Genomic DNA, 26,268 nt, shown 5'->3' on the forward strand with positions numbered 1-26,268 from the left:
GAACGGCTGTTGCTGGCTGGAAGAGTTTCACTGTGGCCAAAGGGATCCAGTCCTGGGAAATCTACTATCACTGCTTCGGCCTGAATCCTGAGTTTTCTCTGCCACCCGCGGGAGCTGGTCCAGGCCCTGCCTCGCCTTCGGCTTCTTCGGCGCTGCTCCTCTTGCTACAGTGTGACCCTGCACCCCCTGCGCTGCCGGGACATCCTGCCCCTGCCTGCCGGGACACCCTGCCATCCCAGCTACCAGCCCGGGACTTTCCACTGTTTCAGCTTGGTGTTCTGAGGATCCTGCAGGGGCACAGAAACCAAACTGCGCTGGGTTTTGTGAAACAAAGCCCTCAAGGTTCTTGGTACTGCTTTCTTTTGTTAGTAATGCTGTAGTTATTTGGTTGGTTTTTTGTTTGTTTGTTTTTGTTTGGGGTTTTTTTGGTTTTTTTTTTTTTTTTTTTTTGTTTTTGCTTTGTAATACATACTAGTAAAGAACTGCTATTCCTATTTCCCAAATCTTTGCCTAAGAGCCTCTGATTGTAAATTTATAATTGGGGAAAAAAAGGGGGGGGAGGGTGGTTTACACTCTCCATTCCAAAGGAAACTCCAGCTTTTACCTGGCAGATACCTGTCTTCCCAAACCAAGACAGGACCAAACAGAATCCTACACACAGCAGGCATTCTCTCCAGTACAATTTTTTTTTTTTAAATGGTAAAACTTAGAGGTGATGTGAATGGGAAACAGACCATGTTGTATAAGAGACAGTACATGGTGACAAGGATGAATAGGAACATGACAACTCCCTCTCCCAAATTCCCACTGCTTCTTAAAATTAGGATATGCCTCTGGAGGCAGAGATTAAAAAGATGCCAGAAGCAACTATGTACAGCTTTGCCCTGTCTTCTCCATAGAACATGAGCAGGGACTTTGGCTCTAGATGCAAGAGTTAATGAGCACAACCCACCACAGGAAGAACAAAATTCACAGCAGATGTGTTTCCAGATATAACTTGGTCAGGAAATTAGTGCTGAATGGTCAACTGGTAATCATGTGTGCATTCACTGAGTAAATAATTGTTTTTAAAATGAAGTATTTAGAATTTTATACCCACTGAAATTTGCAAGCTTACTGTTCATACACAACTCTGAATGAAGTTACCTTGCTCCAATTTCCTGTGTTCCAGCTAGCACATGGGCGGAGATAACATCTCCTTGCAGGATCAGGCTTTTTCATGTCCTGACAGCGAGATGTGTTCCTGCTGCTGCACTCCACATGTCTCCAGAAAGCCCCCATTCCACAGGTTGCAGAGCACTGCACAAGGGCAAGAAGAAAACCCAGAGGCAAAGTCAACGTTAGTACATCATTCTGGAAAAAATCTTAGAACCTAAATATATACCTAGAGACATTTTAGATGACATAAATCAGAGATACCTGAAAGAAGATTTGAAATTCACAAAAATTTTACCTAATATTCTGAAGGAGGGCTTTTTTTTGTTTGTTTTTAAAGACGATACCAATCCTGATTTATACTATGCACTTCTTTTTTTTGGCAAACTCCTGCTTACCAAGACATTCTAATCTGTACCAGCTGTTCCACTGTTTTCTTCTGTTACCTTTGGGGATCCAAAGTAAAATGTAATTGTATCCAACCTTCTGCATTGCTCACTCTCTACCCCTAACACTGCTGATGAGATAGTCAGCTAATTGAGTGCATGATTCTGAAAATCTTAAATAAATATGTGAGAACCTTAGGAAAACTGTACAGAAAAATGTTTCTCTAAATTATTAATTCAGGAAGTGGTTGAGTGTTTTCAACATCTGGGAGGATTTTTGGGTCTGAGGAAAGGGAATATTGATTATTCCATTCCATATCCCAAGAGTGCATGCTCCTCACAAAAAAACCCAAACACTGTATTCTGGAGCAGAAGAGGTTGAAAAGTGGTTGGAGACACCCGTGTGCTTTTTTCTGCCTTAGAAAGGGAGGGTCAGTGAACTCTACATGTAGAGCCAAACCCAACACGCACTAAGCAGCCTACAGCTGGAATGAGAAACAGCATAAATAATCTTGGGTTAAGTCAGCAAAATGATGAAGAGAGCATATGGTACTGTGTGGTCTGAACTCCCTGTGTGGAAGTGGGAAAGTTAAATATGGAATGCTGAGTAAGTGGAAAAATAAGTAAACTTAAGCTGAAGATAAGGCAGGAAAAAAATCAACACTGGAGATTTTTGATCTCATGACGATTCCTGGGACGTGTGTCAAAGTGGCCACAAAGGTCCTGTTAAAGTAAACTGCATACCACTGTACAGTTTTGCCTTGTGACACACCTATCCAAGACAATTCTTCTGACTGAGAGGGCAGACTGCCCTTGTCTTGCTTTCTGATGGCTTGACGCCTTCCCCAACTTTGCCATATCAGTCTGACAACAGCAAGCCTTCAGTGAAGGGATGTTTAGTCTTTGACTAAAGCCCCATTCTGAGCACACGTGAGAAAAGTGAAGATGGCTCCATGGATGATGCTGGGCAGATCGCACTGAGGAAGATTTATGTTCTTGTCTGAGGAAGGTCAAACAGTAGGATTCTTTCCAGCCCTGTTGTGTGCAGGGTCAAGAGAGAAAGGCATGGTACTTCAAATGGCTTCAGGATAAAGCCTTAGCTTTCTTTACTGTTCTTTGTTTGTTTCTTGACTGCTAAGTAAGGTTCTGAAGATATACTACTTTTCCCCTAGTCATTTGGGAACCAAGACTTCCACTTGGTACAGCAGATGTTGGTCACAGAGTCAGAGGGAGAAAGTGCTGGTGACTTTACACAACCTATAGCAAAGGGACTTTTAGAACGAGCTGTTTTGGTGGTAATTGAGTGTCTTTGCTACCCAAAAAGCTCTCAGAAAGGGAAATGTGACAGCACAGAATGGCCCAGGAAAGTAGTAGGAAAGGAAGTAAAAGTTACAGACAAGCACCAGTGGAACTGGGCACTGTTCTGCCTTACTCAAATTGGTGCTCTCCCTTGAGGGGGCAAGTGCCAGCTCTGTAATGGGACATGTCACACCTTTCCACCTCAGTGACTATCACTGTTCGTGGCACTATTTATTTACTAGTACAGACATCTCCTGCAGAGCAAAGCAATGTCAAAATATTGGCAGCTACTAAAAAGGAGAGAGCACAACAAGACATCAGGGTAGGTGCAGTGACTTTGAACTACCAATGTCTTGGAGAGATGTAATCTAAAAACAGATTTAAAGTTTTCCTCATGCTGGGCAAACAGAAAGAGCAAAAAATAAAGTCAGAAAATCGTAGATGGAAAATTAATTACAAGTAATGAACAAAAAGAAAAGGTTCTGAGAATGTCAGACTCTAGGTGTATATGTGAAATTGCTAACTTTTATTTAATGAGAAAGAGAAAAGCTGACTTAATTAACATAACCATGGAATGGCTGAAATCAGAAAGGACCTTTGCTCAAGTAGGGCCACCTACAGGCACTTGCCCAGAACCATGTCCAGATGGCTCCAGAATATCTCCAAAGATAGAGACTCCATAAATTCTTTTTCATCACTTCTTCAAATTTGAAAAATGAAGTTCAATGTGCCACACTTCCCATAAAGTTTATTTTAACAAGAAACAGCTTGAATGAGAGCAGCAAAAGATTACTAAATTACTAAAGAATAACAAAGTTAGATGCATTAAGTCTTCTCAAATTGACTTACTTCATCAGTTTTGTGAAACCAAATGCACTAGCCTTATCTTTACATTCATTCAAGTGTTCATTCAAAAATCTTTGAACTGTTGAGAATTAATTTTTATAATAGATTGGAAAAGTCCCAAAGGATTAGATAAGAACACCTTTCAGTTTATCTCTACGAAAATAAAAGGCCCTATCTGTGGTCCAGTGGAATGCTACACCCAAACTGACTTCACAAGAAGATAAAAACCAAATTATTAAACAATCAAGATCAAAATGGCAAATACTAACAAAGATGATCACGCAACAGAAAAGCCCACATGGAACTGTCTAGAAGAAATATTTCAATTGAGTCTAATATCCTTTTCTGACAGGGGAACATGCCATAATGAAAACAAGGAGCTGGCTGGTGTGATGCATTTTTATGTGATTGTGCAAAGCATTCTTTTAGCAAATGGAAACATGATTTAGGTGAAATAATTACAAGATTGGTGTTCAACTAACTGGAAAACTGTAATAAAGTGGTTCTCGGTGGTTCAATGTCAAAATGAACAGACATTTCAAACATGGTTCTGCAGAGTTCTGTCCAAAGCCGGGCTCTCTTCAGCATTTCATTAACTAACTGAATGAGGAAAGACAACATGCATTTAAGACATTTGAAGAAGCTGGGAGACTAGGCAGGAATGCTGAAATCTGAATTCAATGACACCTCACCCCAATAAAAACTGTAAGAAAGCAGTAGCCTGAAATTAAAAAAAGAAAACATATGCAAAATACTACATTTGGGGACAACATTTTATGCATACACACACACACATATATACACACACAGAGCTCCCAAATGTAATTGAGAACTTCTGCTGATCTAGAAATATTGTAGTAGGGATCCAGGGCTTACAATGGACCACAAATTGAATAAATAAAGCAAGAGGGTTACAAAACAAGACAAATCTCATTTCTACGTTCACGAAGAGGGTAATAAAAAAAAATTATAGTAATTACTCAATTTTATATACCATATGTCCCCTGGGGCCATAACGAACATCACTGATAAAAAATACATGATGAAACTGAAGCAAGACCAGACAAGTGCAATGACATCCCCAGATATTCAGAGAACAAAAGGAAAATCTCCAAAGAATTTAGATGTCAGACCTGAAAAGAGTTATGAATAAGATAATTTCCCTCCACAGTCTGCATATAAAAAAAGAGAATCCTCTTTTTCAGTATGGAAGATGTTGTCTATGTAGAAGGAAAACATTTCAAGGTGGTTGATGAATGAGTAGGACAGACTGTAGCATCTCTGCGTGACAGGCCTTTGCTCAGGCCATGGGGGCTTGGGGCCACAACCATTCCCTTGATTTTCTCTTGTAGGGTCTTGCACCCAAGCAGATCTAAAAGCAGGTCTTCTCTTACAGGGGTGTGTGCAGGAGGGAATGCTTCACCTGTCCTACTAGAATATGGGATGCTAAGGCCATTCTAAGCTGACTACAGGAAGGCATACAATGCAAGTTCAAACTGCCTTCAGCGGTGCATGTCCTGAAAAAGTGCTGATGCACTGGGGACAGAGCAGGGGTCTTACCCACTGTCTGCCTGCAACACAGCCCTGGGGGTCTAGATATGCCTCCACTGACATGGGATACACTTAGTCATCTCATGCTGTCCTTTCTGGCCTGAATTTCTGCATTTCTATAGCTTTGCACCATTCCCAGCAGACCCAAGGAAAAACAGGTACACAGAAACAGACCTTTGATAGCATTCTCTATCAGAGAATGAGACATGGGGGCAGATCAGCACTAGGAGGTTTTCAGATCTGGCCCTCTTTAGCTTGGTAAAAAAGGCCATCCAAAAATGAGATGATTAGCTCAGACACCAACATCTCTCATTTTAGGTATCTTGAATTCAAGGATATAAAATTCATTAGCATAAAAGGAACTCTGTTTACATAAAAATAAAACTTTACAGTGGAAGAGTATTAAATAAAAGTTTGTAAAATATGGCCAGGCCCCATGATGACTAAATTCATTCTCTGTAAGCAATCTAATCTTAGATATCCCAAAAGTTACCACTTTTTTGTGATACAGTATTTCATATGTATGATACTGATTTCAGAAAATGGTGTCAATCTAAGAAGCTTTATTTCCTCAGCATTGTTTCAGACAGCTGTTCACACCCTCCACTTCTTATGAGCAAAAGATAACTTACCTCACTCCAGTTGCCTACTATCCAGTAGGCATCACTTGGCAAACTGTTGGATGTTATTACATGAGTGTTGTCTGTGACATTCATTAAAACATCCTCAGATGCTGCACTTTGGTTGTTCGTAACATGCCTGGGAGCTGAGGATTGTGTGCTGGTGGTTATGGTGTCAGGCAGCTTTATTTCTTCTCTGCTGTCAGCCTGGTCTCTAGGTGCACAGGCAAGCTCTGTGGGTGTTTCTGTAACCAGTGCTTGTGGGGTAGTTACCTCTACAACAGGCACATCCACTTGCAGATTGACATAGTTTGCTGCTGTTGGAAATGCCAGCCCGTGTGCTGCTCTCCTAACAGGATCGAGCACAGAAGGGTCTGGGTGATGAGATGCTGGTGGGGACTGAGAAGTCACACTCTCATTCTGAGTAACAGGAGAGGCAGTATCCAAGGTTGTGCTTCTGATCCTGATTTCAGGATTGAGTTCTGTGCTGTAAAAGAGATCAGCTGTTTTCTTGCTGACTCCAAGTGGCCCATCAGTGTTGTCAGATTCCTCAGTTAAGTAATCATAGCTGGATGTTATTTCCGGATTACTGGTGAAAGAAGAAACAGGAGTATCCTTACTTCTTTGCATCTCACTCTCTGAAGTAGAAACTGGCTCACTTTTAGAAGTGTTTTCAGCATGCCTTATAATTTCTGTAGTTAAGCTGTTATGAAAAGGCTGTGAAGTACTATTTTCATATGAGCTATTTTCAGTAGAAACAATCGGGTAATTGTAATCATCACTTGATTCAGCAAAATTATTTTGTGATGTCCTGTTGGCTGCTCCCTCTTTTCCTGAGACATTGACCAAACCAGAGGATGTAGGCAAACAGGGAGTTACACTTTCATGCTTGGATATTTTTGTTGTTGTATGGAACCTGGGGTATGGCCTGGGTATTCTGCGAGGAAGACTTCCGTCAGGATCAGTGGTTGTTTTTCTGATTATGATCTTGCCTCTTCTGGGTGCCTGTGGGGGCATCAGAAATCTTCCAGCAGAAGGGCATTGCTGAAGACCACACAGGGCCTTAGAGTTTGGTCTCTTGAAACTATCACATGGCTCATCATTATTTTTGGCACAAGTGACATTACGAGTCCTTATCCCACCACCACAAGTGACTGTGCACTGCAAATGAAACAGAATGAATGTATCTCCCTTCTTCATTCCACTGCACAGAAGTATCAGATGGCATTTGTTTATAATAAAGAAACACCATGACAAAAAATCAATTACAAAGCTTTTCCTGAAGAATAAGCCTGTCATTCTAGTGATGTTCTGCTACCATGGAGTTCTTTCCAAATTTTTTGACAGTAAATGTCACCTCAGGGAAATAGTAGTGAAAACAGACTACATAATAAAGACAAAATATCAAAGTATTGACAGAATTTGATTTCTTCATTGACTCACAGAGTCATCCAGCCAATACCTTTTCCACCAGATTTATAAAAATACAGACTAAAAGTCTGGAATCAAACCCACACCTGACTGGCTCAATGCTGCTCAGTGCCACAAACCTGTTGTGGCTGGTGATCCAGCCAGCTCACAGACCCTCGCTGACTTTATGAAATGGATTTTCATTCAGTCTTAGTACAACCATGAACTGCTGCTACTAGCATGTCTCTCCCCAGTTAGAGACTACCAAAATTAGGTAGCCAACTTGGCTTCCATTTAAATGAGAGCACTGTTGTTTATAAACAAGTGTGTGGGACCACCCTCCCAGTAGAGAAATGCTTCCCAGTGTCCAACCTGAACCTCTCTTCTGGTGCTGTTTTGTACAATGCCCATATGTTCCCAAAGCTATGGGGAAAAAGGCAAGAGTCTTGGATGCAAGACATATAAATGTAAAGAATTTAAAAACGCTTTGCTGACCTACAGAGATGACAGTAGTCCTCCCCCTAGTCTGGCCCCCAGCAGCCATTGCTCTCTCACAAACTCTTTGGCACTAAGCACACTATGCTCTACAGTCCCAAAAGCTCAGCAAGTTAACATGCAACACTTCCTAAAGTCTTTAGAAAGCAGGGCTGCTTTTTTTTTTCCCTGCAAAAAGGATTTGTGAACAATATTAAATAATAAAAAAGTATTTTAGAAAAAAGTTGAAAAGGCAAAACAACAGGTCACTGGTCCTCTCTAATAATAATAACTCTGACTATAATAGGTCATTTTGAGAAAAAGTTCAGTGTTTCAGCTGACATAAGTTTACCTCAGTCCAGTTGCTTACTGTCCAGTCAGATGGGCACAAGATATCCCTGTTGCATGACAGATGGGTCTTTGGTTTAAGCAGGTGCTGGCACTCGGTGACATCCAGTGCCTGTTCATCAGATCCCACTGTCTGGATGCAAAGAACAGTTCTCTTCTTCTGGCCTGTTGGGCCACATGTGGTCGAACATTTCTGCCATTCCCCTGCCCACCACCTGAAAACCAGCAGGGTGAAAAACATCAGAAAACAACCCACCACAAGCACACCGAAGAAAAGGTCAGAGGCTGCAAGATAAAGAGCCAGTAATTTAAAATCTGGGCTCAGATACATACTCTTCACATTAAGTTCAGATCACTCAAGCTCTCCCATCCACCCCGTGCTGTACTACCAGCCAGTCAGTGAAAGAGAGAAGACAGAAGTAGGCAGGATCTCCAGATAGAAGTAGGCACTAAGTGTTATGCTCAAATAAAGTGTAAAAATCTACTGAGTAGGTAGTCCTTCAAATCCAAATTTGAGAAACTGCTAGCAAATCTACAAAAGCAAGTTTTCTATTTACTCTACCCTATTGTTTTTCTGTTTATTGCTACCTCAGTACAGAAGAGTTAACAAATGGGAATCACTGGGAAGTCTGAAATGACAGCACAGAGGTGGAAAAGGTCCCTTTAACCATGTCTAAGCAGCCAGTAACAAATGCTCAAACTGGCTCTCCATGAAGGTTACCTCCACAGGGCCTGTTCCATTAGGGGAAGCCCACAGCCCCAAAACAGGTTGGTCAGAGCTATGCTGCATGGGATTAGTGCCCTGCATCACTGTCCCTCTGGGCATGGTGTCCAGGTCTGCACCAGGCTGCACTTCTCTGTATTTCATTCCTTCACAATGCAGAAACAAGTCCTTCACGTGTCTCTGTCATGATTAAAGTCAGTCTTTCATACTGTGGTATGCAATTTTCCACCAAACTAAGGGCAACTCTTTCCTCTAGAACAGTATTTGCCAATGCAAAATACCTTACCAACCAGAGCTGCTCTCTTTACATTTGGTTCACCTTAGCATTTCTCCAGCATCATCCAACTATTTTTTCTCATGCTGATCCGGAGCAGATTGTGCACCTGCATATCTGCCTTCCATGACAAGAAAGGGGAGAAAAAATTTCTGGGTTTGTACAGTTTGAGAAGCATAGGCATCAACTGTGACATTTACCTAAAGATTTATCTTCATAGTTTAAAAAAAGAAGGAAAAATATCAAACCAAGAAAAGCCTTTTTCCTTCAGTTTAAGCATGCTCCAAGCAAGAACACAACTTCAAGGTGTTGCATAAAAAATCTGGCCCAGCTCTAAACTCTAAGCCACAAAAGCTCCTAAACAGTATTGCTTGTTCCAGAGTTTTCAAGGAGGTCTCAGCAAAGCCTTATAATGAAAACAAATCAGGAATATATTTAAAAAACACCTTTCTAGAAAAAAAGGCAGAAAAAATTGCTTCCAACTTATAACCAATAGCATTTATTGGTTTTGGTTCTTTTTCATTTTAAGGTCCATGAACTTAAGAGACAAAATAATCCTATTCTGATAAATACATCGAAGTTCAGCATCCAGATTTATAGCAGTTTATAATGCTTGGTCTTAGCTGATAACCCCTTTCCCCTTCCCACTCTAGTTTCCATGCTACTTAATTAATTTTTACTTCCATTGCAAATGAGCTGCCAGTGATGTGGAAGACACTGGTATCTATTCCTAATAATTAAAGAAAAAACAACCCAATCAACCAAGACTCAGAGCCATCAAGCCACAATACAGCTTATTTGTGCGGCCATCTGGTCCTCTCTGTGGTACCTACATCTATCTTCTTTCTGTTTGGTAATCTATACACACAGCATTTCCTTTTAAGTTACTCCAAACTTTCATGGCACCGACAGCTTTGCTCCAGAATGCAGACCACTGCCACCACAACCCAGTGGTAAAGTCTCTGGACTAAATTAAACTAAAAAACCACCCAAAATATCTTTCTCCTCCTCCTGCCTTCCTTCAGATTGTTTCTTGTTTTTCCAGGTCTGCAAACAACAAAGGAACTTTAAGAAGAAAATAGAAAAAGTAAGTACACCTCAGCAGAACACAGAAAAAAAAAAATTATAACCACCTGAATCAAGCCATTTCAGGGTTGTTATCATCTCTTGCATCTTCTTTACAATTTTATCTCTTCTATAATCTTGTAAATTGCTGACATTTTTGCACAAATGGAACATAAATACATGAATTGCTCTATTAATTTTAATGGAACCAGATTACATATTTCAAAGTACAGATATGCTAAACTGACACCTCCTCCCCCTCAGCATTTTCAAATGGCTTTGACTGAGGGTTTAACAACTGGCATGTTGAAATACCAAACTCCAAGCAATAAATTATCAGAGCTTACCGCAGAATCTATCTTGAGCAGCAGTAATGGTGTGTGATTAACTGTTGCACACAAAACACTTTTTAAAAGCTGTGGAAGTAGTCAAAAAAGTCAGGTGCTCCACAGTTAGAAAGTCCCAGAATTAAGATTTTATCCTATTCCATCTTCATTTCAAAATAAAACTACAGTCAGCCAAGTAATTTTTTCTGTACACTTCTTCATCACTCAGTGCAAGTAACTTCAAAAAACTTGCTCCAACTGGAAGTTTACTCTTATCAGTAACTGGAATTTTTGATGTTGTGTTCTCCTATTTTCATCCTAGGGTAATACATATGCCTTAAACATCCAAGAGTCAGAAACCTGACATGGAATCACCTGTGCTCCTGTCTCTTTGTGGTTTCTTGCTAGAGGACCTGAGCTGTGGCATCTCAACCAAAGGCAAAGCAAGTATGGCAAAACAGCCAACATCCATTTGTCTGTTCTGGTACAGGATGCCCCAGAGCAGCCTCTGGACCACAGAGAAGAGAACAGCACCTGAGTGACTGCTTTGCAAAACTCTGCTTATCTTGGAGCTTTTGCTGACTCCTCACACTGCTGAGGCATAACCAAAACTGGATCTGACTGCCAAACACACATCCAGAATTAACACAGCAATCTGAGCTCTAAATAGGCAACTTCTGAGATGAAATGACCAAGCTGTTGCATCTGCCGGTCAAGTTGAAGACTGAGGTGAGAGACTGGGACAAGCTGGTGGAAACTCATGGGAGCCTCATGGGAGTCATCACCCAATACCAGTTCCTACCTCTGGTTTCTGATTCTACCTCTGGCATTTACTGCTACAGCAACTGAGTGGTTCTTAAGTATATATGCACCAACAAATCCCTGCAAAGTGAAAGGTCTGTCTTATCTCCATGGGCAGGCATGGCATGGAAAGATTGTGGCAGCAAACAAACAAACAAGCAAAATGCACAATTTATGTAATTAATTTGCATGAACATTAATTTTCCTCAGACTCTCAAAATAGAGCAGCCTGTCTGGTGAAAACATAACCTCAGGCAGTTTTGAGCTTCAGGTGTGAGTGCTCAACTCTTCTGCAATCAAACCTGGGACAGAGATAGGAAGAAAATCTCATTCTTTCAGGTGGCATTCAGCTGCCTCAAATGAGACTTATCTTTTCCTCACAAACTGGGATTTTAATGTTTGTAACAAATTTGGCAGAGCCCAAAAGCCCATGACACAGTCCTCAACTACACACAGAAAATATGTGGTGAATGATGTGTGAATCCTGTTGAAAAAGCATGTCATGGGTTTTGTAAAGAGCATATTATTCTATTCCATCTGGGTGGAGCAGAATTGCTTATCTTTGCCCAAATGGGTCAGTGTCACTTATCAGATGGTGGAGTGCTACTTATCTCTCTTCATTGTTTCACTACTTCCATGGGAATGTCTTCTGCTAATGGACCATTAAGAGCTCATCAATGACATTACACATTACAGTGCACTATTGTAAGCTGCTCCACACAGGGAGGAGGAGCCAAACCATCTTCACCTAGATAAAAAGGAGCCACAGTCCCACTAGGTATCCAGTTTTTCCACCCGATCCCTAGAGGAAGACCAGACCCATCTCACCATTACTGGACCCTTTTTCTTCAACGAGACCATCTCTACTCCAACAGAACCACTTCTACCACTCCAGGAGGGCTTACTTTGGACTGCTTTCAACACCCTGACCAACAGGGTGTCAGGTTGTATTTCTGACTCTGTCAGAGTTTTCTAGGATTTCTTGTTTGTTTATTTGTCTGCTTATTCTTCTGTACTACAACATCTATATTTTTATATCCCTAATAAAGAACTGCTATACCTACTCCCAAAATCTTTGCCTGATAGCCTTTTAATTGCAAATTTATAATAATTTAGAAAAGAGGGGGAAAGGCTTACATTTTAAGGGAGACTCCAACCCTCCCTGGCAGATACCTGTCTATCTAAACCAAGACAAAGCAGTAGCATGGGATTTTGGGGCTATGAGGCTGAATGTTCCCTCCTTCCCATCATGGCATGTCACACCTAAAGAGAGACTATTGGCTTTCATTATGTATTTGTCCAGCATCAGGCACAGCAACTACCAACAGGTCATGGATTCTCACTCCGTGCATTGGAATAGAAGTCAGATTTCCTATTCTTATTATGGTGTAGGAAGTTAACTAAGCAGTCTGCAAGAAGGACAACACAATAACAACAGATAAAAAGCAGGAGATTCCAAGTACTTGTAAAATAATCTATTTATGGTTACTCTGTTCAAGTGTGTAGTCAAGTTAAAAAGGCTCCAGACAATTTTCTTTATAGGGGAAAGCAAAACTTTATTCACAATGCTATAAGTAATTAAAATCTCACTCCTTTTCAAGTAGTATCCATTGATTTTAACATTAACACCTATAGGACTAAATACCTGCCTACCAAAGAAACATTCAACTGGAAACCATACTCCATAGCAAAATGTGGGAAAAGGCATGCATTTATGCTACAGTCTCAATGCACTGCACCTAAGAAATATCATTGAAGTAGTACATGAGTGGCTGCATGACATTTTAACTCTCAGCTGTCCAGCCACCTTTATTTTGTTCTGAATCAAAACATAGCATATATGTATTGTGATATTTTTAATTTTTTTCATTTTCCTCTGAATTATTTTAGGAGAAAGTGTAGTAACAAGCATAAAATAAATACAGAGCAAATCAGCTGACAAACAAGAATGTTAAGACTTCTGAGAAGTCTGTAATTTAAACAGCCTTCCTGAAATGTATTAATAAAGTGAGATCTGGTTTGTGAGAGTCACAACCATTTTATTCTTTGTCTGTAGCTTCTATTTGATATATTATCTATTTCTTATTTAGTGGTCTAGTAGCATGTTTTTCATCAGTGGGATTCAGTGGGGAATAGCCATCATTTTTCAGATAGAATGTACTATACCAGGTGTAAAGCACCTGGTTCACTGTTGAGAAGTCCAAGGTCATCCAATGATTTCAATTCTGTGTCTGCAGCACTAAACAAAGGTCTCCTGCAGTGTTGTGTTCAACAGCACTGTCCTCACCTCTAGCACAGAAGTTAGCCACTTCTCTATGGAACACTTTGTCCTCAGCAGCTTCACATGGACTCTCAGTTATCCCACATAATGCCACGTGGGACAGTCACACCTGCCTCCAGTACTCAGACTTTTTCTTTAGAACTAACAAACTGTATTAAATTGCCTTGGGTTTCAAGGGAAGATTAGTAACCATCTGTCTGGGTTAGAGGTGCTATATATGCCGCGGAAAAGTTAACACCAACTAATCCTCAAGCTGGGTCTACAGCCTGGAACACAGAGCAGATTTACAAATGGAAGGGCTTGGGAAGAGTGAGTAATAATCCATTCTTTTCCACCATCTCTTCTGACACAAGAATAGGTTCAAAACAGTTAAAATGTTGTGGTGCTTCACATAGGCACCAGAGCTGTGATAGTTCTTGCAGAGGAAGTGGTATATTATAGGAGTTTTTAAAGGCTGCAGATGGAGGCTGGATGAGTGAGGTTCATTAGAGGTTACTGATTAGACATGCCATAAAAACCTCTGGAAATGCCTTGAATTAAAACCAGTTGGAAGCTGGAAGAGTATTACAAAGAAATCTGATTTATATTTGACTTATTCCTCCTTAGGCATTAGGCCCTGCTGAGAGCCAGAACAGGGACTCAGACCCTTGGTCAAGCTCCTACAGTCACTTTTGTGTTACTAAGAGAAAAATAAATATGCAACATGACTCTAGAATTAAATACATATGAGTTTCCTGCACTGCAGTTTGCCATAATTTTGCTGCCCTCAAAGGGATGACTTGTGATTTCCTCTGCAGCACAGAATGAGCTCAAGAAGCATCACAGGCTGTCAGCACAGGAGAACTTTTCTGCCTGGTCTGCAGAAGTTTGGTTTATGTATGTTTGGTTTCTGCAATCTGCTCAACAAGGGACAAATTCCCCTCCTTCACTTTTAAGAGCAGATCTGAATAATGTTGTGACTTAGAACAAATGGCAAGAATTGAGTTAATGAGGAATTTTTTAATTGATAGTTTATATATGCCATAAAAAACACCTCAATGCGTATGGGTAGCCTCAGCTCTTAACGAGTACTTTAAAAAGTTTGGTCTACTGTCAATTGATTTCCTGGCAATCTACGAAGAATTATGAAATGCCGGTAGTCTATGCTGCAAGCACGAAGATATAACTCCCACAGAAGCATCATATACTGTTGTGAAGATACTTGGAAATAACTAATAAAACCAACAACCATGCAGAACTCCTAACATCAAAGTTTCATAAAATTTGCTGCTGGCAAATGCAATACAATGAACTCCAAGGACTCATTGCTTCGATTTCATTCTGATTGAACTAGATTTACTAGGGAAAGACTGGTGTATCTTTGTGAACAGCATGATAAACAACTCTCCAAGACAACAGAAGATAAATCCAGAGTACCTAAAGCATGAAACAAAAAACAATATTGGCCTCTTCCAGCAAATATGTGCCTGTTGCACAAGCACTGCAGTACAGTTCTGCAGGCACCTGGAATGTTTAGTGTTCCTTACCCTACTCACTAATATGGTAGCACAGAAAAACCAGAGATGAATATAAATTAAGACAATGTTATGAGAAAGGAAAAGAACTATTCCCATGTGATCACAGAATGAAGAAAACTGCACTTCACTCAAAGTTAAAAATAAGAAGGTATGTAACAAAAAACACCAAATACTGTGTTATAAAGAAAGCACAAAAATTACCTTTAGAAGTAGGCATTTTCACTCATCACCTCTCATAAAAAGCACAGAAGTGTATAAAAAATGCTGAGAAACAGCATTGTTTTTGGAATAAACTAGGCTGTTTTTGGATCACACCTTCTTAGTACACTCGAGCTAAGCCAAGAATAGAGTTTCAAATAAGAACCTATGGGGTCTTCAGGCACACCTACACCCGAAGTGAACAAAAATAGTATCTACATACATGAGAGAACAATCTCTGCCATTTCCAGCACAGACTGCTCAGTAACTTGCCTTAGAAACCTCTCAGGATGGCTCACTTCTGATGTGTTTACTGTGGGGTTTCTGGCACCTTGCTCTGCGGCGTGTGGCAGCCCTCACCATGGCACCACGGAAGGCCGTGGATGCCATTCCAGCCTGGCATCAGGAACATCTTCCTTGGGGTAAGGACGCTGTTTACCACCCCCAGAGCCCCCAGAACCTGTTGTTAGTTACCTGGGAGGGCAGTCCTGCTCGTGGCACTTCTTCTGACGCCCGTGGGGCTGCGTTGCTGGGTCACAGAAGGAGTTCTTGGTGGCTCCGCTCCCCCTCCACATGCAGTGGGCCATCTGCCGCCGCACCCCTTCGGAGAAACACACACAAAACAAGGAGCTGTAATCCCACCCTGCAGGCTAGTGAGGAACTGCAGATACCGGCCAGGTACGTGCACCCTTCACTCAAGCTGAAACGGTTAAGCCAAGCCCTTTTGGATCAGCTCAGAGCTCAAGTGACATATTAGAAAGCACTTTCCTTAATGTATCTGTTAGCCTCAGAAAGGCCTCCTGCAGGCCCTCAAACAAGTTTAAATGGCTGTGAAGGGTTCTTGAGTTACCCACAGACAAGAGAAAACACAGCAGAATCCGGTTATTCCCAGCAAGCCTGGTTTTGCTGCTTTGTTCGTTGGGAAGACAAACACAGTTTGTTATAAGTTCGTTTGAGCAGAACACAAAGCAGAGTTACAGAATAACCCTCTGACTCTTAATGCGAATTCAACTTTCAAGAAATTTTGGTATACATTTTGACTGGAATCGATGATGAAAAAGGCCTTATTTTTTTTTAAGTAAGTAATACAAAGCATTCAGCACAAGAGGCAAAGCACAGAGATGAAGAGACACACAGAAACAATCCATACAAATAATCTGGGTTATTTCCTAACATTTCCGTTTGTACAAAATCCCACTCATTTAACAGAAAAAAACATGAACCAAAATACTACATCACCCTAGTAATGTGAATCTAAAGAAAGCCAGTTTCCAGGGGCCCCCTTCCTACATAGTTCTGCAATAATTTGAGGCAGACGTCTTGTGGCAATCCAATGTAAACGAAGTACTGTAATATTACCATTTGAAAGATTGCAGTGAGACCAATATGGAGGCATTAAAATAGTCCAAACAAATCTTAAGGACTAAAAAGACTGACAAAGCATTTATTAACTCTCATTAAATTAACTGTGCTATTAATTCACAGCAATTAATACACATATGGTAGATCACTGCACCTCTAGAACTTTTATCCTTCTCCTGGGATGCACAAGACCTAACAGCACTGTTATCGTGGCATCAAGGTTAGATTATTTCGTATGTTTAGGAAACAAGCTTTTCCTTTCTTCAGGCCTCCTGATAACTAGTGGGGGAAACTTTGTGAAAGATAGGAAGAGCAATCCATAGAAAATAATTGGGAAATAGTAATATATTTCTCTGCAACACATATACTCATAAGATCACAAAAATGTTAAGGTTGGAAAAACCCCGCAGGATCAACAAACACAGTCATTAATCCTGCACTGGTTCAAAAACACAGAATAGAGTTTTGCATGCAGATTTGGGTCATTTAATAGAAACCAGTGGAAACCTATATCCCATTTTTTATCACCAGAGAACATCAGGTATCTGAGGAAATACTTTCACTTTTTGATTACTTTCAGACTTCTGAGTGAGACATATAAAACAACTACTGACTACAGCACAAGATTCAATGACTGACTTTGCTCCAGTCATTTATGAGGGCTGATTTCTAGAACAGTGATTAGTGTCACCTGTAGGGGAAGATTAAGGGACTGAGCCATTCAAGCTCCAGGGTCCATGGTGTGGAAGCCGCTGCAAGACTGCAGTAAGTCTGGACATGGTGATCTCTTAATTGTAGGTGACTTCAAACAGGAAAAAGCTTTCTGGCTCAGCATTGGACTCCCAGGGAGCAGTGCTCTCTTTTATGCTCTGGTATAAATGTGACTAGAAAATTTAGCAACCTTTCTGCTTGCTGTAAACAAAGCAGTTCCCAGAAATGTTTCTGGCCCTTTCAAAATCATGATATGTTGCTGTTACAAATACAAACAACAAGGAATCTTTGGCTTTGATAAATTTTTTGTGTCATTTCAGCTGCTGCAATTCACTTTAAAGTCCCTATAAACCTTTGCAATAGTTTTTCTTTGAAGCTGTACATTCTCATAAAATAATCAGCTGACAAATGAACTAGTTTATTCTAACAAACAACTTCTTTATGAAAGTTATGCGAACATCCACTGCAGTTTCAAAACCTCTGGCAGTTCAGCTCCAAAGTTGGAAGGAATCCTATATGCATGTATCAATATACATGTATAAATGTAGGTTTACATGTTATGACATAATGAAACATTTGGTTTTGTCAGCTTGAGCAAGTTGAACTAGAAAACACTGCAAAGTAAACAACTAGTCACTACTGACCCTGCCCTAGCAAGTACTTACACAGTTATATAAATTAAGTGGGTAGTATCCTATTCAAGCCACAGATTAAAAATTCTAAATATACTGAAACGTCAGTAATATTTGAAACTCAAACTTTAATTCTAAAGTCTAAGGACTACTGTTTTGAGAGGTAGCTGTTTTCCTCCCTTCACCACTTTTACCTATCTCTGACCTCAACGCTGACTAGTTCACCTGATGTGTACTATCTCAGCACTGTGAAAAAACCCTACAAGTATTTCTGGGAAAGACAGGAGAAACAAAAGAAGATAATTGTCAGATCAGAGAATAATCTTCATTTCACTAAATCTGCTCAGAGATTCCTTCTACTTCTCCGTGACACTTCATCCCTAACACAAGACTAGATGTGAGGCTGACCCACACAGATCTTGATTTCTCACTTGGTTTGCAAAGAAAGGTACCAGTTCAAATCATCTGGGTGTGAAACGCTTTGAAAGAGAGATTGGAAATCTTTATGCTGCAGAGCTCTCAGTTTGAGCTGTAAACAACAGAAATGAAGGATCACAAGCAAGTGTATAAAAGGTGTATGAGCAAAAAACATGTTTGATTTTAGAGCTCATTTGAACATGCCTGAGTTGTGTGCACTTAGATCCTCTGCAAGGAGTTCACTTTGTATTTGAATGAGCAAATTATATTCTGTGCATGCACAAGTTATGCACAGAATACAAGTGCCAATTTTTACATTCTCAATGCTATAAAAACTCAGACCCACAACAATGAATGAAAACAAATGGCCTTTGTATTCTAAAATCAACATTGCAGGTTTAGGAACACTTGGAGATAATTTTGCAAAGCAGCCTTTATAAAAGTTGTGAAGGATTTAGAGGGCAAGTAACAGTTAGCCCCCTCCCAAAAATCGGAGTTAAGTCCTCTTGCAGAGCTTTGAAAATCTGCCAATTACTGATGCTATCTATGGAGAAACCAATTTTTTATATTGGCTAATATTCTCCTTTAGTTGCAGCTGTGCTGTGCAATGCTTTTTGTTACATTTAATGCCACTCAAAGCTGGTTCTAAGAAATAAGATTAAACCCTTTAGACAAGGAGGAACTATTTAGACTTGTAATTCCAACATTACCCATTCCGTGATTATTTAAAGAAGGAATAATAAGTAGTTGGTCTAGAAAAGAACCTCAGTGACACATTTAATTTAATCAGCACATAAAAAAGTTTACAGGCTCTACCCGCTGTCTTGACAGCAGGCTCGGGTGGGACAGCTCTTGTCCAGAGGGTGCAGCAGTTTGCAGGACAGCAGTGTGCACACATTCTGACTACAAAGCAATTCCTTTCAGCATAAAGCAAATGGCAGGAAGAGATTCAACTTGTCCAGCACAGAGGACAGAGAAAAGGTTAGGACTTTTATTACAAATTATCCTCTTTGATGCTTGTTTTCCATGAACTGGATTGCAGTGTAATTACTTATCTATTTTCTACATTGCAAATGAATAACAGGTTTTGCAATGTACTCTCCTTTTCCCTGCATGCAGTATTAGGTATACTTGCTACAGAAAACATTGATTTTTCAGAGAGTATTTTTTTCCCTTTTCAGTGGTGTTACAGTAGACTGACCAGAGACTTCTTTGACACTACAGCATATGGGAGTACATGAAGGAAATGAAGGAAGCCACAAGAACATTTGAATCTTCTGTTTCTCCACTGCAGTACAGCAGAAGGAGAAGGATATGCATCAGGACATGGCATGGAGCTACCTTGAGACCAAGAATCTGGGGGAAAATATGTCCAGGGAGCAGCCCTGGGTTCAATCTGGGAAGAGACAGCTTCACTCTACAAAGTCATTATTCATCACTGGAACTTCTTCCAGGTAGATTTCCCCTGGGTAAGGAGCTGCACCATAGGGTTAACACCATATTTTTTTTTTCTTAAGTATGATGAAGCTTTCCTGCATCAGTCCATTATCCTACCTGTAGCCCAATTTGTTATTCCCTAATGCAAATTTTCTTTCTTGGCTCCAGAAAGGATATGTTTGTACTGTCCTGATTCCTGTGGCTACCAAAGGCTGAAGTACCCTTGGATTTATTGTTGTGTTTTTGACCAGTGGTGATAAAAGGACCTGTGCTGGATCTTTGGCAGGTCCAGGTTTGCCAAGAGAACAGAAGTCTAGGTAAGGATCAATTTCTCCCAGTGGCTGCAGCTGTCAAAGTCAGTTCAACAGTTTATCTTTCTTGGTCCTCCTTTTTTAATCTAAAAACATTGGTTTATTGTATACCAAATGGTAATTGCAATAATCCTTAAAAGCTATTTGCCATTAACATTAGGCTAAATAAATACAGCTTTTCGTATTCATCTCTCTGTAGGCTTGTCTTCAGTAAGAATTGTCATGCAGCACACCGATAGCAGAAGATGATCTTGTCTACTTCAGTGCACTTTTATCTTATAAACTTTTAAGAACACTTCAAATGCCAGTGATTTGGTACAACAAATGTGCAGCTGTGAACAGCAGTAAGTTCTGAATCTAAACCAAGTGAACATGCACATAAAATCAACTGCATCATTCACAACCTGAAGGAAGTTTTGTGGAAGTCAGCTGCAAATCAGGGAGAACTTCTTCACTGAAAGGGTAGTCAAGCATTGGAACAAGGTCCCAGGAAAATGGTGGAGTCACCATCCCTGGGAGTGTTCTAGAAACAACTGGATGTGGCACCTGGGGTCATGGTTTAGTTGATAAGGTCATGTTTGGTCAAAGCTTGGACTCCATGACCTTGCAGGTGTTTTCCAACCGTAATGGTGCTATGAATAGTGATGCTGGTCCACATCCCGATGGACCAGAGCACAACCAAATAAAAGGTGTACCTGCAGAGACCTGCACGCAGATTGGCATGTCAGATTATCCCTGCTCCAAGTGATGCATTGGAGCTTTGTGCCAGAATTTCTCTGTTTTAATGGGCATGGAGTGAGAGAAAACATCCTGACTGCATCACTGCACTAGTAAACTACATCTTCCTTTAGACCTGTCCACTTACTTTCCTAAGCATCTGCATCTCAGAGGAAAGAGTGCTACAGGTTTATTAGTTTCTTTTCTTTTGTCCATGAAGGAATGCAGAGAACTGGTCAGGTGTCTGTGCCCTTCATGAACTGGGATGCACCTCTTGATTCCCCTTCCAACTGATGCTTCCAAGTCCATAACCTTGTATGAAACACATGATTTGTACTTATACAAACGCAATAAGCTCAAAAAACATTTTTTAAGAGCACAAATGCAGCAAACAGAGGAAGTCAATTAGTAAATAAAAATTGAAAAAACCTCACATACCACAGTTCTCTATCTAAGTAACCCACGTGGCAGTTGGAAATCAAAGCCACATCATACATTTTGTTAGCCAGAAGAGAGTACATAGGGCTACAATCTACCTAGTGAGAAACAGTTCTGGGAAAACTGCAGCTAATGTAAAAAGAACTTTAAAACAGCATAATAAACAGTCTACTAACACATTCCCCTTCTCTCCCCTTTTTATCACAACAAATTTTACATTAAAAATGACTCACAACTAGGCAGGTATCAGAACTAAAACTTACAGCACACAATTAAGCAAAACACAAACAAAAAAAAATATCACAGTTTCTATCTACTCAAGCATACATATATAGGAATGAACACACATTTCTATGATATGTTGGTTATATATATAAAAATATTTTTTAGCCAATATGTGGATGGTATTGGGATGGGATATTTTACACTAGGCTTCTAAAAGTTCTTCTTTTAATCTTATAAAATTAGGTCATAAAATGCCTTTTGTCCAAACCACTGAAAATGCATTTAGTGTCTTCCCTGACAGGAGAGACTTAAAAATGTTACTCCTGCAATCATCACTACTTTTAGAAACACATTTGGATTTGTTACAACACTTGTTTGTTCCTTTTTTTCCACAAAGTAGTCAAAAAAGCAGGAATTACCAAAAACCACTAACAGTACTCTAGCATTAGAAAAGGGCTCTCTCACATTATTGGTCTGGTTGTAACACTGATCTTCTACTCTTCTGTACAGTTTTCACACTGTACAGAATGGCCAAAGAACAAGGTTAGGGTTGTATCTCCAGAATTCTTTTACTGTCCTATGAAAATCAGGAGTTAATTCAGACAGAAGGCTACAATTCCTTTCCCCTAAGTTCAGACTTCCCTTCATATACAACCTTTTCCTCACATTTTCAAAATTATTCCCACAATAGACGGATTAAAAAAAAAATTACTTTTGTAAAGATTTGGTTTCTTTATCCTTATTGTTGGTTTACTACAAATATTAACTTAATCTCATTGATGTTAGCTACTTCAGAGGAAGTTCTGCTAGCATTTTGTGTGAGTTACCAGAAGCCAACTTTTAGACCTGTTGTTAAATGCTACTTCACAGTAGGATTCTGCTTGTCTGGTTTAATGGTTTTGCAGTGGTACCCAAGTCATTGCCAAACTGGCCAAAGACATGGAAGTTCTCAAGACTAATTGCAAGTAAGCAATTATTGAGCAACGCACAAAAAAGACTTGCTACTTGTCAAGTAATGAAATGTAGATTATTTTCTGCAATTATTATGTTGAAAAGACTTAATAGGGAAACAATAGTAGGTCATAAATTTGTATTGCTGGAAAGAAGGGCTGTGGTGAACAGTATCAACAAAAATTATGAGGAAAAGAAAACCATATCTTCTTTTTTTTATACACAGAAGCTGATAATTTCAGGGCACGTGTTTTAGAAACCTATTTGACTTACATAATTTTAAAAATTTTTATTTAAAAGTCAAAATACATTATTCACAGAATCACAGAATGGCTGGGTTGGAAGGGACCTCTGGAGAACATGTAGTCCAACCCCCCTGGTGAAGCAGGGTCACATGGAATAAGCTGCACAGGATCACAACCAGGCAGATTTTGAATGTCTCCAGAGAAGGAGATTCCACAGCCTCTCTGGGTTGCTTGTTCCAGTGCTCTGCTACCTGCTACCCTCAAAGTAAATGAGTTATTCTTCACATTATTTTTGTAACCATGTGACTTGATTTCCCACTAAATACAGAATAAAGAACGTTACCTCTTTGAGGACTATGTCTGCAATGAAGGCAAACAGTAAAAGAAAAAGGAAATGAGGAATTACCTCTTCCACAGGTAACACTGCAGGCTGTCCACTCTCCATATTGCCAAAAATACTCTGGCTCTCCAATTTCATTCTCATTACTTTCTTCTTTCCGTACAGTGTATTCATATTCGATTCCATGGTTAGTTTCTTGAAAAAGTAGCTGGAGAGAGTGGGGTTTATTAATTGTTTAATTAATAATGTACTGGTCAAAGGCTCTCAAAGTGTGAAACTGTAAGAATTAAAGCTGCCCATATTGGAGTCTGCTACCAGTTCAGAGAAGCAGACTTGCAAAATTTCCACTTCTATGTTGACAGTGGCATACATGAATCTCTCAAAGACACAGCTGGTTACCATGCACTTCTGCAAACACAGATGAGAATAAATGAGTCACCATAATTGATATTCTATTGACTATAAGAAAAGAAAATGTAAAGTCCATCCAAAGGATCCCTTTGCTGCTGATTAAGAGCTATTGCCTATCCCCATTACAAATTATTATCTTCCTACCTTCTGAAATAGCTGTTACAAAACAACCATTAAGAGAGAAAATTACAGATGCTATTCAGACACTGCCTTAATATTATTTTCTAGTGTTTCTGAATTAGGAAGAAAAATTCCAACTGAGAAGAGGCACTCAAGAAATTTAACTGAGAGGGAGAACGTAAACATCATCAAGGGATAAACAACTTCGGCCATGAACTTTTACTCTTCTTCCCAATTGTACTAAAAGCGAAGCCTGAGCACTTGTTAATTTTGTCTTCTCACCAGAGATTCAAAGTATGAAAGTGGTCTCCCATCACACCCCTAACACTTCTTTTAACTGCATGGTGGATATACATGCAAACAAGCCATGAGAGATACTTCCAAAGATCAAAGGGCCAATTCCAAATTATTTTTTCATAACTGACAGAAGCTGGTTATGTTTAAGTCAGAATCTACAAAGCAACATGAAGGAAGCAAAAGAACGAGGCCTCTGTGGATGTTAATTGGGTCAGTTTCACTTACTATAAGCTATTAGCCCATCCACGTAATGCTGCATATGCTTTTCTTGCTCTGTGTAAGCTGTCACTGCTGTCAGCCGTCCCTAGCTCTCACTGTTCACAGCCTGACATCAGCTCCCTTTTTGTGACAACCTATTTTTCATCTGGATCAGGTTTACATCACAGCCATGTGTTGGTCAAATTTGGTACAAGAGACAAGAAAGTTTGGGCAAAGGACTGACCAACTAAAGGAAACAGGATCCCTGTCCTAGTGGCAGCACAAGATTATATCAGCTTAAACAAATATTGGAGTACAATGCAGGACATGTGTTCTTAGGCGGGATGAACAACCCTCAAAAGCAAGGTGCTTATTTCTCTCCAAAACAGCTTAACTATGTTTTTTTTTCAAGACAGCACATTAATAGTGGTTTATATACCAACATACATATTTTCCCAGCCCCACTTTGAGGGCCCCAGCACATTCTGCTGCCATTCAAATGAGCAGGTTCTGCTCGTGATCTCCTGTTTACCTGAATCCATATTGATTCATTGGTGGGTCCTGGAGCAGTCAGATTTTCTAGATCTCCTGTTCTGTCATACTGAAATATTGTGCCTGCCACTTTGTATTCACCATTCCACTGGATGATAAAGCCTCCATTCAGGTAGTATTTTTCTGGGTCTTTGCTTCGCACAGCAAGGAAATTTCCTGATTCTGTAACTTCCATGACTTTGATTCCCCTTGCGCCTTTTGGAATTAGCCCAATATCAACATATCCTAAGAGACAAGAAGAATTTATGGAGATGAACAAGAGAAATGTCAGTGCATTTTACTTACTCGTAAGATGATTAAAACAACAGCTTTACTTGAAAAAATACACAAATGTGCTGTCACAGAGCTAGTGTTTCAGTTTGCTAATAGTGTGACTTTCCAAGTCAGGGTTTCTAGTATCAGCTGGGGAAGAGTGTTTAGGCAATGCCAGTGGCATTTAGAAGGGATGCGGTGATGAATGACTTTCTGAGCTGTGCCGGGGGAAATCTACTCCACATATGAGCATCAACATTCCCACAACAATGCCCAAAGGCTCTGGCATACTGTAATCTGGAGAAATGCCAAGGAGTTCCAGCAAGTTAACAGCCTGTTGTGGGAAAGATTTTTTTCAGTTTCCAAAGAATATTTTCATCTGTACCCAGTGTACAGGTATGTACGGAATTCCACATACCTTCTCTTAAGGAACTTAACTTCTCTGTGACTGTCTGTCTTACTACGACAACGAAAAGAATGTTATTCAAATGCCTCAAATTACTACTATAAAGTGAACACATTTTTAAAATAAACGATCAGTTTTCATAACAAAGTTCAAGGTCTCTTCATGTGTAGGTATCTGTTTAGAGATTTTTGGTCTGTGTGTTAAGAATGACCCAAAGCATCTACTACAGAATTCTGTTCACATCACAAGCAGAATGTGACAGCAGAATCTGTGCTTCTCACCTTACAGGAAGCTGCTGTTGTTGCTGCCACCAAATCATAAAAATAGGAAGTTCACATGAACTTGAACACAAACACAGGTAGCTCTCTTGTTACTGCCCCTAGCTGAGCTCTAGAAATTAAGTGGATGACATTGCTACAAGCTGCTGCACTGGGAGTGTGAGCTGCATTTTGTGCTGGTTTACTTCAAGACTGGAACATGAGTTCCCCAGTTCTCATCACACCCTTCTGAGGTCATGAATTAAATTCTGAGACTCACATCTTGTTCAGCTTGTGAAATGAGCTTATCACCTTTGATTACTCACTCACACGAGTGAGATAAACCACACTGGGCATGCTAAGCAATCTTCAGTATCAATGTTCTTCACCTACGAGAACTACTTATATGCTGTACAACAACCTGCTTCTGTAAATAAGAGTCTTTAACATCTGAATTTTCTTTGTAGCTCTTTTGTGGTGTATTAAATATTGGTTAAAATTTCATGTGCTGCATGTGGTACAAAACAGACTCTGTCTACTTCAGGTCTTTCCTAATTACGTGGATAATATCTAATTATATATATGGATTTCTAGTGATTGATGTTTAAGAAGGAGCATTTTCTGAATGTTACCTTTGCAAGTCTCCTAGACTGACTGTGGAAATCCAAACATTTTTTTCTAAGTGAATGAAGTAACAAAACCTGGAAGCCCACT

General features: G+C 39.9%; 1 protein-coding gene across 1 annotated transcript in view; it reads right to left on the reverse strand.

Annotated features, from left to right (window-relative positions):
- The window catches only part of ADAMTS12 (ADAM metallopeptidase with thrombospondin type 1 motif 12), a 151,111-nt gene that overhangs the window by 12,381 nt on the left and 112,462 nt on the right, over positions 1–26,268 (reverse strand). The window contains exons 15-20 of the mRNA XM_066181043.1: positions 24,620–24,864; positions 23,128–23,269; positions 15,750–15,876; positions 8,094–8,304; positions 5,870–7,018; positions 1,147–1,299 (exon numbers count right to left, since the gene is read on the reverse strand). Coding sequence (XP_066037140.1) covers positions 1,147–1,299; positions 5,870–7,018; positions 8,094–8,304; positions 15,750–15,876; positions 23,128–23,269; positions 24,620–24,864 — 2,027 coding nt within the window. The remainder of the gene's footprint in view (positions 1–1,146; positions 1,300–5,869; positions 7,019–8,093; positions 8,305–15,749; positions 15,877–23,127; positions 23,270–24,619; positions 24,865–26,268) is intronic.

Source organism: Chamaea fasciata, unplaced genomic scaffold (assembly GCF_029207755.1).
Source record: "Chamaea fasciata isolate MVZ Bird 193981 ecotype frontalis unplaced genomic scaffold, bChaFas1.0.hap1 SCAF_4, whole genome shotgun sequence".
Classification (NCBI taxonomy): Eukaryota; Metazoa; Chordata; class Aves; order Passeriformes; family Sylviidae; genus Chamaea; species Chamaea fasciata.